Source organism: Cetorhinus maximus, chromosome 3 (assembly GCF_964194155.1).
Source record: "Cetorhinus maximus chromosome 3, sCetMax3.hap1.1, whole genome shotgun sequence".
Taxonomy (NCBI): domain Eukaryota; kingdom Metazoa; phylum Chordata; class Chondrichthyes; order Lamniformes; family Cetorhinidae; genus Cetorhinus; species Cetorhinus maximus.
The window spans coordinates 3302295-3319416 of NC_135881.1; the positions used below are offsets into that span (position 1 = coordinate 3302295).

Consider the following 17122-nt stretch of genomic DNA (forward strand, 5'->3'; position numbering starts at 1 on the left):
GAAGGTATCGAACTCGGGGAGGGAGACTGCGAGGTTCTTAAGCAAATTGATTTCGGGAGTGACAAGGTATTGAAGGTGTTGGCAGGCTTAAAAGTGGACAAATCTCCAGGTTTGGATGATTTGTGTCCCAGACTGCTGAGGGAGGCAAGGGAGGAGATCGCAGGGGCTCTTGATCCAAATTTTTAATTCCTCTCTGGCCACAGGGGAGGTGCCAGAGGACTGGAGAACAGCTAATGTGGTTCCGCTATTTAAGAAGGGTTGTAGAAATAAGCCAGGGAACTACAGGCCAGTGAGTCTCACGTCAGTGGTAGGGAAACTATTGGAGAAATTTCTGAAGGAGAGTATCTATCTCCACTTGGAGAGGCAATGTTTGATCAGGAATAGTCAGCATGGCTTTGTCAGAGGGAGGTCATGCCTAACAAACTTGATTGAATTTTTTGAGAAGGTGGCCCGGTGTGTAGATGAGGGTAGTGCAGTTGATGTAGTTTATATGGATTTCAGCAAAGCCTTTGACAAGGACCCACATGGGAGACTTATAAAGAAGGCAAATGCACATGGGATACAAGGTAATTTGATAAGGTGGATTCAAAATTGGTTTAGCTGTAGGAGGCAGAGGGTGATGACAGAAGGATGCTTTAGTGACTGGAAGCCAGTGTCCAGTGGCGTACCACAGGGATCTGTGCTTGGTCCCCTATTATTTATAATTTATATAAACGACATAGATGACTATGTGGAGGGTAGGATTAGTAAGTTTGCGGATGACACAAAAATTGGTCAGGTGGTTAACAGTGAGGTTGAGTGTCTTGGGCTACAGGAAGATATAGACGGGATGGTCAAATGGGAAGATAAGTGGCAGGTGGAATTTAACCCTGAAAAGTGTGAGGTGATACTCTTTGGAAGGTGTAATTTGACAAGGAAGTATTCAATGAACGGCATGGCACTAGGAAGTTCTGAGGAACAAAGGGACCTTGACGTGTGTGTCCATAGATCTCTGAAGGTGGAGGGGCATGTTAGTGGGGTGGTGAAAAAGGCATATGGGACACTTGCCTTCATCAATCGAGGCATAGATTACAAAAGTAGGGAGGTCATGTTGGAGTTGTATAGAACTTTGGTGAGGCCACAGCTGGAGTACTGTGTGCAGTTCTGGTCACCACATTATAGGAAGGATGTGATTGCACTGGAGGGGGTGCAGAAGAGATTCACCAGGATGTTGCCTGGGATGAAACATTTAAGTTATGAAGAGAGGTTGGATAGACTTGGGTTGTTTTCGTTGGAGCAGAGAAGACTGAGGGGCAACCTGATCGAGCCACAACAATCAATCGATCAGTTCATCAGCGGGTGCTGTGATAAGGGCAAGGACTGCGATTTCTCAGAAGCTGAGCTGTCTGAACACATAACGGAGCTGGTTGTAGCTTCAACGCCAATGGAAGCCTTCCAAAAAAACCTCTTGGTGGGGGAGAAAGAAAGGTCACAATATTGATAACCTGCCAAAAGGTGTCAGAAAATATTCCGGCTGGACGGCAACATCTGCAAGCATTAGGTGCAGCTACCGTCATTGGCTTTGTAGCTAAGATGCAGAAAGCAAGCAAGCCATGTGGGAAATGCTGTCTGCTGCACCCAACATGAAGCTGTCTTGCATTCCAAGACCTTTGCAAGGTATGCGATGTATAAAGAAAATATCATTCTTTTTCCAATATTACTGTGGGATACTGCGAAGCAAATTTGTGAGGGCTGTGTGTATGTTGCGTGTGTCTTTGACTAATTTAATTAGACTAAAGACAGTCAGACTGCAAGGTTTAAATCATTAAAGGGTTAGGTGTAAGGCAGGCATGTTTGAAGTGAAGTGGAGATGAGCGAGCGAAGATGGGATACCAGTCAGTACAGCATGAATAGGAGTTTGCATTAGGAGATAAATGAGGAGTGAATTTTTAGCTATTGAATTTCAAAGGAGAAAAATAAATGTTATAACTGGCAAAGATCATAAATAAATAAAACCAAGTTATTAAGTCTGTTTTTCCTGAAAGTGGTGGTCATAAAGACAACACAAAAGATTTTTAGATTCAGGGTAAGGTAACTTTCAAAAGAAAGTTTAAAAACAATGGGTTTAAAGATGAAAGGGGAAAAATATATTTAAGGAAAGATTGAAAACTATATGGTGTTTGGCTATGTGATCTTGAATTGTGTGCTGTGTGAGCACAGTCCTGTGAAGGAAGCAGCTTCTAGCCACCCCAGAGAAGTGTCAGATTGTTCCAGAAAGCAAGGTTTTGTTCCCAAGCCTCGGTTTTCCATTGACAAGTGAGAGGGAGAGAGAAGCTTGTGAAATACCTCCCTTATAACCACAGTGGGTGCCTTGCAGTAGTATTACTGGATGTTTTATAGATTAAGAATCTATAGGGATTGTTGCCTGTTAAAGGATGTTTATTTGTGAGTCTAGCTAGTAGAAATATTTTGGGAAATGTTATAAGACTATAAATTTAACTGTGTAACTGTAATCTTGTGTTTTTAAGTTTTCTTCTCTTTGTTAAAAAATGTTTTAATTTAATATTTAAAAGCCCCCAAAAGTGGTAGTGGAATCTTTACTTCTGACTTCAGTGTATATACCTTCTCGTAATAAAAATACAAATTGCAAATGGTTGTGATAGTTTGGCCAAGTTTCCCTTTGAGATTTGGTCAGCCCTGCAATTACCACCTGCCACATCATAACAGATGTAAGAGGACATCGTGCTCTCCAATGTGGGAATTGTGGTCCCAGAGCAGGGGGAGGCAGTAGCATAGCGGCAATCACCAGACTAGTAATCCAGAGATCCAGGCTAATGGTCAGGGGCACGGATTCATATCCCACCTTAGCAGCTGGTGGAATTGAAATTTAATTAATAAATCTGGAATTGAAAACTTAGTCTCAGTAATGGTGAGCAAAAACTATCATCGATTGCTGTAAACACCCATCTGGTTGCCCTCTATGACATCTTTACCTATCTGACCTATAAAAGACTCCAGACCCCACAACAATGTCATTGACTATTAACTGCCTTCTGAAATGGCCTAGCAAGTCATTCAAGATGCATCAAGAGCACTAGTAAGTCTAAAAGGAATGAAACCAGACAGACCACCCGGCTTTGACCTAGGCATCAGGAATAACAATGACACACCCAGCCCTATCGACCCTGCAAGGTCCTCCTTAGTAACCTCTGAGACCTGGGCCTAAATTGGGAGAGCTGTCTCACAGACTAGTCAAGCAGCAGCCCGACAAAGTCATCCTCACTCAATCATACCTTACAGACAATGTCCCAGACACCACCATCACCATCCCTGGGTATGTCCTGTCCCACCAGCAGGACAGACCCAGGAGAGGTGACAGCACAGTGGTATACAGTCGGGAGGGAGTTGTCCTGGGAGGCCTCAACATCGACTCTGGACCCCATGAAGTCTCATAGCATCAGGACAAACATGGGAAAGGAAACCTCCTGCTGATTATCATATACCGCACCCCCCGTCAGCTGATGAATCAGTGCTCCTCCATGTTGAACACCACTTGGAGGAAGTATCGAGGGTGGCAGGAGTGTAGAATGTACTCTGGGTGGGGGACTTCAATGTCCATCACCAAGAGTGGCTCAGTAGAACCACTACAGTCTGAGCTGGCCAAGTTCTAAAGGACATAGCTGCTAGACTAGGTCTGCAGCAGGTGGTGAGGGAACCAACAAGAGGGAAAAACATACTTGACCTCATCCTCCCCAACCTGCCTGCCGCAGATGCATCTGTCCATGACAGTATCGGTAGGAGACGAAGTCCCATCTTCACATTGAGGATACCCTCCATCGTATTGTGTGGCACTACCACAGTGCTAAATGGGTTAGATTTTGAACAGATCTAGCAATTCAAAACTGGGCATCCATGAGGCATTGTGGGCCAACAGCAGCAGCAGAATTGTACTCGAACACAATCTGTAACCTCATGGCCTGGCATATCCCCCAATCTACCGTTACCATCAAGCCAAGGGATCAACCCTGGTTCGATGAAGAGTGCAAGAGGGCATGCCAGGAGCAGCACCAGGCATACCTAAAAATGAGGTGTCAACCTGGTGAAGCTATAACACAGGACTACTTGTGTGCCAAACAGTAGAAGCAGCAAGCGATAGTCAGAGCTAAACAACCCCACAACAATGGATCAGGTCTAAATTCTGCTGTCTTGCCATATCCAGTCGTGAATGGTGGTGGAAAATTAAACAACTCACTGGAACACAAGAAATAGGAGCAGGAGTATACCATATGACCCATAAAGCCTGCTGCACCATTCACTATGATCATGGCTGATCTTGAGCTTCAACTCCATTTTCCTGCCCACTCCCCATATCCCTTAAATCCCCGAGAGACCAAAAATCTCTCTCTCCCAGCCTTAAATGTACTCAACAATGGAGCATTCACAACCCTCTGGGGTAGAGAGTTTCAAAGATTCACAACCCTTTGAGTGAAGTAATTTCTCCTCATCTCAGTCCTAACTGATTGGACCTTATCCTGAGACTGTGCCCCCATGTTTTAGATTCACTGAACAGCGGAAACAATCTCTCAGCGTCCACTCTATCAAACCCCTTCAGAGTCTTGTAGGTTTCAATAAAATCGACTTTCATTCTTCTAAACTCCAGAGAATATAGACCCAATTTACTCAGCCTCTCATCATAGGACAACCCCCTCATCTCAGGGACCAATCTAGTGAACCTTCACTGTACCGCCTCCAATGCGAGTATATCCTTCCTTAAACGTGGAAACCAAAACTGCACACAGTATTCCAGATTTGGTATCACCAAAACCCTGTACAACTGTAAAAAGCCTTTTTTTTCATGTACTCCAATCCTGTTGCAATAAAGATCAACATGCCATTTGCCCTCCTAATTGCTTGCTGCTTCCTTGTGGAGGAGGAGGGTCTGCAAATATCCCCACCCTCAATGATGGAGGAGCCTAGCACATCAGTGCAAAAGATAAGGTTCAAGCATTTGCAACAATCTTCAGCCAGGAGTGGATGATACATCTCGACCTCCTCCATCATCACAGCATCACAGACGCCAGTCTTCAGCCAATTTTATTCACTCCACGTGTTATCAAAAAACGGCTGAAGGCACTGGATACTGCAAAGGCTATGGGCCCTGACAACATTCCAGTATTAGTACTGAAAGTTTGGGCTCCAGAATTAGCTGCGTCCTTAGGCAGGCTGTTCCAGTACAGTTACAACATTGGCATCTACTCAATAATGTGGAAAATTGCCCAGGTATGTCCTGTACACACAAACCAGGACAAATCCAATGCAGCCAATTACCGCCCTGTCAGTCTACTCTCAATCATCAGTAAAGTGATGGAAGGGGTCATCAACAGTGCTATCAAGCGGCACTTGCTTAGCAATAACCTGCTCACTGACACTCAGTTTGGGTTCCGCCAGGGCCACTCAGCTCCTGACCTCATTACAGCCTTGGTTCAAACATGGACAAAAGAACTGAACCCCAGAGGTGAGGTGAGAGTGACTGCTCTTGACATCAAGGCAGCATTTGACTGAGTGTGGCATCAAGGAGCCCTAGCAAAACTGGAGTCAATGGGAATCAGGGGGAAAACTCTCCGCTGGTTGGAGTCATACCTACCACAAAGGAAGATGGTTGTGGTTGTTGGAGGTCAGTCATCTCAGCTCCAGGACATCACTGCAGGAGTTCCTCAGGGTAGTGTCCTCAGCCCAACCATCTTCAGCTGCTTCATCAATGACCTTCCCTCCATCATAAGGTCAGAAGTGGGGATGTTCGCTGATGATTGTACAATGTTCAGCATCATTCGCAACTCCTCAGACACTGAAGCAGTCCATGTTCAAATGCAGCAAGACCTGTAGAATATCCATGCTTGGGCTGACAAGTGGCAAGTAATATTCGCACCACACAAGTGTCAGGCAATGACCATCTCCAACAAGCAAGAATCCAACCATCACCCCTTGATGTTCAATGGCATTACCATCACTGAATCCCCCACTATCAACATCCTGGAGGTTACCACTGATCAGAAACTGAACCGGACTAGCCATATAAATACTGTGGCTACAAGAGGAGGTCAGAAGCTAGGAATTCTGCAGCAAGTAACTCACCACCTGACTCCCCAAAGCCTGTCCACCATCTACATGACTCAGGTCAGGAGTGTGATGGAATACTCTCCATTTGCCTGGATGAGTGCAGCTCCAACAACACTCAAGAAGCTTAACACCATCAGCAAAGCAGCCCACTTGATTGGCACCCCATCCACCACCTTCAACATTCGCTCTTCCAACACCGATGCACAGTGGCAGCAGTGTGTACCATCTATTCCAATGCAGCAACTCACCCAGGCTCCTTTGACAGCACCTTCTAAACCCGCGACCTCTACCATCTAGAAGGACAAGGGCACCAGATCGATGGGAACACCGCCACCTGGAAGTTCCCCTCCAAGCCACTCACCATCCTGACTTGGAAATATATCACCGTTCCTTCACTGTCGCTGGGTCAAAATCCTGGAACTTCCTCCCTAACAGCACTGCGGGTGGACCTACACCACATGGCCTGCAGTGGTTCAAGAAGGCAGATCACCAACACCTTCTCAAGGGCAATTAGGGATTGGTAAAAATGCTGGCCCAGCCAGCGACGTCCACATACTGTGAAGGAATTTTTTTTAAAGTGTGACTAGGTGTTACGGAAAGATATAACCAAATAAAAAGTATGTGCAGCATACTGGCCGCAATAACAGGGAGTGCACCAGAGACCTGTATAAGCATAAGCAAATACACAAGCTTAGCACCCAGATGGACCAGGTGAAGATTCACAGAATCACAGAATTGCTACAGTGCAGAAGGAGGTCGTTCGGCCCATCGTGTATGCACCTGCTTTCTGAATGAGGGTTATGACTCAATACCGTTCTTCTGCCTTTCCCCATAACCCTGCACATTGTTTCAATTTAAATAATCATCTAATCTCTTGAATACCTCAATTGAACCTGCCTCCTCCACACGTTCAGGCAGTGCGTTCCAGACCCGAACCACTCGCTCTGTGACCTGTGACCTCTGTCACCTCGCATTTGCTTCTTTTGCAAATCACTTTAAAATCTGTGCCCTCTCATTCTCGATCCTTTTACATGTGGGAACAGTTGCTCCCTATCTACCCTGTCCAGACCCCCCGTGATTTTAAACACCTCTATCAAATCTCCTCTTAGCCTTCTCCTCTCCAAGGAGAACAGTCCCAACTTTTCATTCGATCTTCAAAACTGAAATCCCTCATCCCTGGAACCATTAGGTAAACCTCTTCTGCACTCTCTCTTAAAGTGTGGCACCCATAATTGCACACAATACTCCAGCTGAGCTCTAACTAGTTTCCTATGCAAGTTCAGCCTAATCTCCTTGCTCTTGTACTCAATGCCCCTATTAATAAAGCCCAGGGTACTGCATGTTTTGTTAACTGCTCTCTCCACCTGTCTTGCCACCTTTAATGACTTATGCACATAAACACCTAAGTCCCTCTGCTCCTGCACACCCTTTAGAATTGTATCCCTTATTTTATATTGTTTCTCCATGTTCTTCCTACCTCACACTTCTCTGCATTAAACTTCATCTGCCATCTACCTGCCCGCTCCACCAACTTGCCTACGTCCTTTTGAAGTTCTTCACTGTCCTCCTCGCAGTTTACAATGCTTCCAAGTGGAGAAATCTTCAACTAGAAAAGTGAACAGGTTTTCCACATCGTAAATGTAACACAGTGAGTGGGTGAAGTCAAACAGCTGGAGGCTTTTGTTACTGTCAGCATCATGTGTCCAGAGGAAAGTGGCAAACACACACTCAGCCAAAGTCAACACTGAGCGCAAACATCTACCAGTCAGATCCCTTAAGGATATGTATCTAGACCATTCGGAGTCAATGATACCAACTACAACAGCCAAACTGACTGTATACAACAGGTCACCCATTCACTGCATTCTTACATTGACATTGAAATGCAGCCGTGGAAACCACAAATGGTAGACATGAGTGGACCAGAAGTAGCAGGGTTACCAGCGTGTACGGAGCTCAACACTGTGACCATACACGAGGTCACCAATATACCAATCGCAGCAGAATAGGCTAAGAATAATTGCACTGAGTCAGTCTATGACCTATAACAGATGTACCCAGACGGATTTGATGCTGTATGGAACTTAAAGGTGATGTTATGACCACAGCCGGTGTTAATCGTTGCACAAACCAGATCCCAGAGGGAAACATGGCTTGCGGGCCACAACCATTTTTTTTGTATTCTGAAAATGAGAAGAAGGTTTACTGTTCTCAGCAGCAAGAAGTCCAGTAACACTTTGGGGATTTTAAAAATTAACGGTATGAGTTTTATTAACAAGAATAAAAGACTTAAGCACACAAGATTACAGTTACACAGTTAAACTTAGTCTTACAAAACATTCCCCCAAAAGACTCCCTACTTGGTCAGACCTACAAGTAAACACCTTCCAGGCAACACTCCCTTATGGATGTTTAACTATAATATTACCCAAGACAAACTGCTGTAACTCTTTTCCACTTGCTGTGGAAACCCAAACTTCAGAATAAACTGCTTTTTGCAGCTCAAGGCTTTTCTGGCTTGATTAGATGGCTGATTCAAACCTTCCTCTTCTCCCAGCCCAGAACCACAGCTCCCAATTCAACTCCAGCTCAACAGTTTATCTCCAGCTCCAGTTATATCTCACAGCTCCAACTCAACAAGCTACAGTAACTCTAAAATACCCTTTTTCCTCTTTCATCTCAGGTTCCATTGTTTTCACACATCTTTGAAACTCAAATCCTTCCAATAATAAAATTTTTCATGTCTCTATTCTGTATTTGCTTTTGGGTCAATAAAATATAATAAGCCCACTTCAATTTACCTCTGGAACTCCTGCAAGATGCAAATATGTTTCATATTTCACCTCTCTTCTATTTTTACTTAGTTCTGTTGAAGGGTCATTCGGACTCGAAACGTTAACTGTGTTCCTCTCCGCAGATGCTGCCAGACCTGCTGAGTTTTTCCAGGTATTTTTGTTTTTGTTTTGGATTTCCAGCATCCGCAGTTTTTTACTTTTATCTTTGTTTCTTGATCTCTCTGACTTCCCTTTGATACTCAAACAAACACTCAACTTATCTAAAAATGCAAACGTTAGATCCAACCTATTCACTTGCACCTCAAACATAACACTTTTATCCTTCTCATGTTTTAACTCCCCTAAACAACCTGACTCCTATTAATCTCGCCCAGCTATATACACACACACAAACACACACACACACATCCATTTCTCACAGTGGCGCTGTACTGCACCTCAGAGAAGATGCAATTCCATCAATTGACCCTCCCAGAAAGTGCAGTGTGCACATACAGGGGAAGCTAAAGAGCAAGTTGGATGACATGGAGCGCAACAGCGTTATCCATCGTGTGCATCAGCACGCTGACTGGTGAGTACTGAACAAAGATGGAATCATCCAGGTATGCTTGGACCCAAGATGTCTAAACCTTATTCTAAAGAAATCTGCACAAGATCCTCACATTAGAGGAATTGAATCCCAAATACACAGCAGTAACATTTTTTTCCAAGTTGGACGCCAAATAGGGATATTGGTCCTTCATTTGGCAGAGGGATCGCAAGGAATCACTACTTTCACCACTGGGAAGAACCTGCTTCTAGAGATTACCTTTTGGTTTATCCATCAGTTGGAATCTGTTCCAACAGCGCATGGACGGAATCGCAGGAGATATCCCTGGATGCAGATCCACCACTGAGGATATTGCGGTGATTAAGAGCATGACCGAATCTACACTCACTGATGGCAGCAGCTAGTCAAGAAGAACTCACATTCAACAGCAGGCAATACCATCTAGAAGGACAAGGGCAGCAGACACATGGGGACACCACCACCTGGAAGTTCCCCTCCAAGTCACTCACCATCCTGACTTGGAAATATATCACCGTTCCTTCACTGTCGCTGGGTCAAAATCCTGGAACTCCCTCCCTAACAGCGCTGTGGGTGTACCTACGCCACATGGACTGCAGCGGTTCAAGAAGGCAGCTCACCCACCACCACCTTCTCAAGGGCTATTGGGGATGGGCAATAAATGCTGGCCCAGCCAGCAAAGCCCACATCCTGTAAATGGATTTAAAAAAAAGATGCTTCAAATTTTTCAATTTCTTAGCACCTGACATACCCAACTTTGCTGCTAGACCATCATCACTCCACTGCTAAGGATGGACGTTCCATACGTATGGCAGGAGGACCATCAACACCTGTTTGAGTCACTTCAACAGGCATGTGTTCTACAGTGCTACGACCCAAGAAAGGAAACGACCTTAGAGGTCGACATCTCATAAAACGGTTATGGAAATAAATTGCATTTGGTTTCGAAAGTCTGTCACAAACGTGGATCCAACTATTCAAACATAGAGCATGAGACACTCGTTCTGATATTTGGAATTAGAAGCTTCCACACGTTCCTATTCGGTAAATGGTCCATCGTGGAAACTGGCCACAAACCATTGGAAATGATTTGGCGCAAACCACTGACGAGTGCGCTAACCAGGCCACAACTCGCAATAAAAACACAGGGGGGTACAACTTCGACATCGGTTACAGGCCAGGTAGCAAAATGGTTACTTCAGGCACAATGAGCAAGTTACCAGATCTGAAATGTGGATGTTTTGCTAACCTTACAAGTGGGCAGCATAGACATCAAAGTAGAAGATGTACTCGATGTCGATCTGATGAATTTTGGTCAATACACAAATGCAACCAGCTTCAGGGAGAAACAGCAAATGATCCACGACTGAAGGCATTGTGGGCAGTCAGTCAGAAGACTGGCCTGTTATGACACAAGGAGTGCCAGACACCCTTCGATGTTTTTGGTCATACAGAGATGAACTAGGTGTGATTTTCAAAGAAAAATAGGTGCTTGTATCTAGAGCGCTTCACCAGTTACACCAGGGGCATATGGACATACAGCGAACAAGGTGCCTGGCAAGGATAACTGTACATTTGCCAGGGATCAATAACGATATCAAGAAGACAGTGAGGATGTGTGAAGCTTGCCAGAGTCATCAACCGCATCAACACTAAGAAACACGACACTCTCATAGAGTCATAGAGGTCTACAGCACAGAAAAAGGCCCTTCGGCCCACCGAGTCTACGCCGCTCAAACAAGTACCTAACTATTCTAATCCCATTTTCCAGCACTAGGCCCATAGCCTTGTGTGCCACGGCATCGCAAGTGCACATCCAAATACTTCTTAAATGTTATGAGGGTTTCTGCATCTACCACCCTTTCAGGCAGTGAGTTCCAGATTCCCACCACCCTCTGAGTGAAAAAATTCTTCCTCACATCCCCTCTAAACCTCCTGCCCCTTACCTTAAATCTATGCCCCCTGGTTATTGATCCCTCCACCAAGGGGGAAAGTCCCTTCCTGTCTATCCTATCTATGCCCTTCATAATTTTATACACCTCAATCATGTCCCCCCTCAATCTCCTCTGCTTCAGGGAAAATAACCCCAGTCTATCCAATCTCTCCTCATAACTAGAACTCTCCAGCCCAGGCAACATCCTGGTAAATCTCCTCTGCACTCTCTCTAGTGCAATCACATCCTTCCTATAATGCGGATTCTAGAACTTCACGCAATACTCTAGCCGTGGCCCAACCAGCGTTTTATACAGTTCCAGCATAACCTCCCTGCTCTTATGTTCTATGCCTCGGCTAATAAAGGCTAGTATCCCATATGCCTTCTTGACCATCTAATCTACCTGTCCCACTACCTTAAGGGACCGGTGGACATGCACACCAAGGTCCCCCTGATCCTCGGTACTTCCCAGGGTCCTACCATTCATCGCGTATTCCCATGCCTTGTTTGTCCTGCCCCAGTGCATCACATCATCTGGATTAAATTCCATTTGCACTGATCAACCCATCTGACCAGCCCGTCTATATCCTCCTGTAATCTAAGGCTATCCTCCTCACTATTTACCACCCCACCGATTTTCACGTCATCTGCGAACTTATTGATCAACCCTCCTACATTCAAGTCTAAATCGTTTATATATACCACAGACAGCAAGGGACCCAACACCGATCCCTGTGGAACCTCACTGGACACAGGCATCCAGTCACAAAAACACCCCTCGACCATCACCCTCCGCTTCCTGCCACTCAGCCAATTCTGGATCCAATTTGCCAAATTGCCTTGGATACCATGGGCTCTTACCTTCATTATCAGTCTCCCATGTGGGACCTTATCAAAAGCCTTGCTGAAGTCCAGGTAGACTACGTCAAATGCATTGCCCTCATCTGCACACCTGGTCACCTCTTCGTAAAATTCAATCAAATTGGTCAGACATGACCTCCCCTCAGCAATGAGGTTCCATCGCATCCTTGTCCAAAATGGCAACAGATTTATTCACTCTCTGTGGTGACGGCTTCTCTTAGTCACTAATTACTTTTCTGAGTTTCCAGGCATCAGACAATTGAAGGATAACTCAAGTGGCAGACACAATGAGTGCAATATTCAGTTTGTTCGCTACACCTGAAGAGATCATTTCAGACAATGGACCACACTATACTGGCAGATAGGGACATGTGTGCCAAATGTGACATAAACCATGTGACAGCCTTGCCACACCATCCCAGATCCAACAGTCTTGCCGAGCAAATGGCTCGCACCATTCAGGCATTAATCGTGGAGAGCAGAAAAACAAAACAAGATCTCTGTGTTGCCATGTTACACTTCAGAGGGACACCATGTCCTCGGCCCAACCATCTTCAGCTGCTTCATCAATGACCTTCCTTCCATCATAAGGTCAGGATTGGGGATGTTCGCTGATGATTGCACAATGTTCAGCACCAATTGCGACTCCTCCTTCAGCACCTTCCAAACCCATGACCACTACCATCTAGAAGGACAAGGGCAGCGGATGGATGGGAACACCACCACCTGGAAGTTCCCCTCCAAGCCACTCACCACCCTGACTATTTTTTAAATTCATTCACGGGATGTGGGTGTCACTGGCTGGGCCAGCATTTATTGCCCATCCCTAATTGCCCTTGAGAAGTGAAGGTGAGCTGCCTTCTTGAACCGCTGCAGTCCATGTGGAGTAGGTTCCACATTTCTACTCCCCTTTGGGTGAAGAAGTGCTTCCTGGCATCACCCCTGAATGACCTGGCTCTCATTTTAAGGCTATGTCCCCTTGACTACCCCCACCAGAGGAAATAGTTTCTCTCGATCTACCCTATCATATACCTTTAAGCATCTTAACTCCTCATTTAGGTTAATTGTCTATACTCAAGGCAATACAAGCCTAGATGACGCACCCTATCCTCATAATTTAACCCATTTATCACCAGGTATCATTCTGGTCAACAAAACATGTCTCCTCCAAGGCCAATATATCCTTTCTGAGATGTGATGCCAGAATATGTCACAGGAATGAGGGAAGGAAGGAAGGCAAAGAAGGAAGAGTGATCTTGGTAAAAGGGAAACAAGTCACCATCAAGGAGGCAAGTTTTGGCACAGCCCAGGGTATTGATGGAATTATCCAAAGAGAGAGCAAGAATATTTGTCAGAATATGGATGTGTTTTTTTTTTTATTTGTTGTTGGGGTGTGAGCATCACTGGCTGGGCCGGCATTTATTGTCCTTGAGAAGGTGGTGGTGAGCTGCCTTCTTGAGCCGCTGCAGTCCGTGTGGTGTAGGTACACCCACAGTGCTGTTAGGGAGGGAGTTCCAAGATTTTGACCCAGCAACAGTGAAGGAACGGCCGTTATATTTCCAAAAGAGGGTGACCATGGAGCACAAAAGTCAGTAAGTTATGTTAAACCTATAGCATAACTTACTGACTTTTGTACTCTATGGTCACCCTCACTATATAAAAAACACTAGTTTGTTTTTGGTGCTTTTTTGTTTGTTATTTTGTCCATTTCTGAACACCACACTTTGGGAAAGGTGCAAGGCCTTAGAAAGTTTACAGAAGAGATTTATTAGAATAATTCTGGGAATAAGGGAGCTAAGTTACATGGTTAGACTGGAGAAGCTGGGATTGTTCTACTTAGAGCATAGAGAGCTAGAAGGAGAGATGCTAGAGGTGTTTACACCGATGAAAGGTTTAGATAGAGTAAATAGAGAGGAAACTGTTTCAAAGGGCTGAAGGATAACCAGTAGGGACAGACTGAAGCATCGATAACCAGAGGGGACAGACTGAAGGGTCGATAACCAGAGGGGACAGACTGAAGGGTCTATAACCAGAGGGGACAGACTGAAGCATCGATAACCAGAGGGGACAGACTGAAGGGTCGATAACCAGAGGGGACAGACTGAAGGGTCGATAACCAGAGGGGACAGACTGAAGGGTCGATAACCAGAGGGGACAGACTGAAGGGTCGATAACCAGAGGGGACAGACTGAAGGGTCGATAACCAGAGGGGACAGACTGAAGGGTCGATAACCAGAGGGGACAGACTGAAGGGTCTATAACCAGAGGGGACAGACTGAAGGGTCAATAACCAGAGGGGACAGACTGAAGGGTCTATAACCAGAGGGGACAGACTGAAGGGTCGATAACCAGAGGGGACAGACTGAAGGGTCGATAACCAGAGGGGACAGACTGAAGCATCGATAACCAGAGGGGACAGACTGAAGGGTCGATAACTAGATGGGACAGACTGAAGGGTCGATAACCAGAGGGGACAGACTGAAACATCGATAACCAGAGGGGACAGACTGAAGGGTCAATAACCAGAGGGGACAGACTGAAGGGTCGATAACCAGAGGGGACAGACTAAAGGGTCGATAACCAGACGGGACAGACTGAAGGGTCGATAACCAGAGGGGACAGACTGAAGGGTCGATAACCAGAGGGGACAGACTGAAGGGTCGATAACCAGAGGGGACAGACTGAAGGGTCTATAACCAGAGGGGACAGACTGAAGGGTCAATAACCAGAGGGGACAGACTGAAGGGTCGATAACCAGAGGGGACAGACTGAAGGGTCGATAACCAGAGGGGACAGACTGAAGGGTCGATAACCAGACGGGACAGGCCAAAAGGGAGGTGGTGGCATAGCGCTATTGTCACTGGACTAGTATTCCAGTAGACCCAGGGTATTGCTCTGGAGACCTGGATTCAAATCCCACCACAGCAGATGGTGAAATTTGAATAAAAATCTGGAATTAAAAGTCTGACAATGGCCATGAAACCTTTGCCAATTGTCTTAAAAACCCATCTGTGAACAAGGGCAATTAGGGATGGGCAATAAATGCTGGCCTAGCCAGAGATGCCCACATCCAATGAATAAAAAAACCAGAGGGGACAAACTGAAGGATCAATGGCAGATTGAAGGTGGTTAGCAAACCAGGGGTGACATGAGAACAAATGATTTTATGGAACAAGTGATTAGGGTTTGGAATGCATTGTCTGAAAGGGCAGTGGACACAGATTCAATATCAATAGTTGTTTGGTAGTACAGAACTTGACTATTGCTGGAAAAAGAGACATGTGGAAGCTTTTTGTCTTGCACTCATCAGGACATTTCACAAGAATACCAATATAAGGGGTTGGTAAATGGACTCTGATTGGTAACCAATCAGCAATCTCTTCATATACGGCATAAATTGTTGTTTCCCCCTTATATTGGTATTCTTGCGAAGTATCCTGACAAGTGCAAGACAAAAACTTCGACATGTCTCTTTTTTCAGCGATGACATTAGTATGTGAAGGAGAAGAAGCTGCTGTGAACAGGAGGAAGAGTAGGAGTGGGGCTCTTCAGAAAAGCTGGCACAGCAATGATGGGATGAATGGCCTCCTGCTGTGCTGTACTCTACTATAGAAACCCAGCAATGATGACATCTTACCTGATGACAGGAGGTGCTGGTTCTCTGGATCTGCCACCAGGGTCAACACTTTCCCTGACTCGTGTGCTTGCACCTGGTATTGAGTGGTCCCTGAACTCCAGTCCAAGACGGACAGGAACCCATTCAGGTGACCAGCAATTGGCAGGAATCTTCAAAACAAGAGACATGGACAAGGGCACTGTTAGCGGAGTGTCCAGAACTCAAATTAGTACTAATGGACTCACTGCACAAAGTCTGTTCTGCTCACCTGCTGCCTGCAGCATGAGAACCTCCTCCCCCCGAGACCCGGCCCAACCCAAATCAGACCACCAGCAGAGTCTGAGTACCAATATCTCAACCACCCTGAGATCGGCCAACGGCCTCTCGTTTCCAAAAGGTACCCCTAAGGTCAATTCACTGGCATCTCAACCAGACGGAGACCTGAGACAAGACTTGAAATTGATATATTTTTGTTGAGGATATCGAGGGGGACAGAGCAAAAGGCAGGTCACGGGGGGGCGGTTGAGGTACAGGTCAGTCATGATCCAACTTAATGGCAGAACAAATTTGAGAAGCTGAATGGCCTCCACTCTGCTTCTAACATGAGCCGCAGGAGGCAATTCAACCATATATGGCGGCATGAAGAAGAACTTTTACACACGGTGAGTGGTTAGGGTCCGGAGAGTTGAGGAAGTGTCTCAGGTCCCTCTCCAGTTTGTCCCCGGGTTGGCTGTAATTCAGCCCAAGAGGCATTATCCCATTGGCCTCAGTGCCCCATGGACAAAGAGAGGTCAAATCTTTTGGGGGCGGGGCGGGGGGGTGTTGTGTGGGTTGCCCTTGGTCCTGATGTCCAAAATCCAGTGAATTCTATGACCGCTGCATGTATTATGGGGATGTCCAGTGAACCCTGGCTGGGGCTTGGCTTTGGATATTCTTCAATGGTTAAATTGCCCCGGTGTCCTGCCCAATATTTACCCCTACCCCAACATCACTGAAACAAACGTTGCTGTTTGTGGGAGCTTGCTGTGTGAAAATTGGTTGCCGTGTTTCCTACATTGCAATAGTGACTACATTTCGCAAGTCCTTCAGTGGATGTAAAGCACCTTGCGTGTCAGCTGTGGCTCATTAGGTAAGTATTCTCATCCCTGAACTGCGAGGCTCTGGGTTCAAATCCCATTCCAGGGCTTGAATACCTAAAAATCCAGGCTGACATTCCAGTGCAGAATGGCGGGAGAACTGCACTGTCATTCAGA

General features: G+C 45.8%; 1 protein-coding gene across 1 annotated transcript in view; it reads right to left on the minus strand.

Moving 5' to 3' along the window:
- Positions 1 to 17122, minus strand: part of LOC144672476 (WD repeat-containing protein 97-like) — a 57460-nt gene that overhangs the window by 20545 nt on the left and 19793 nt on the right. The window contains exon 6 of the mRNA XM_078534323.1: positions 15891 to 16039. Within this exon, the coding sequence (XP_078390449.1) occupies positions 15891 to 16039 (149 nt within the window). The remainder of the gene's footprint in view (positions 1 to 15890; positions 16040 to 17122) is intronic.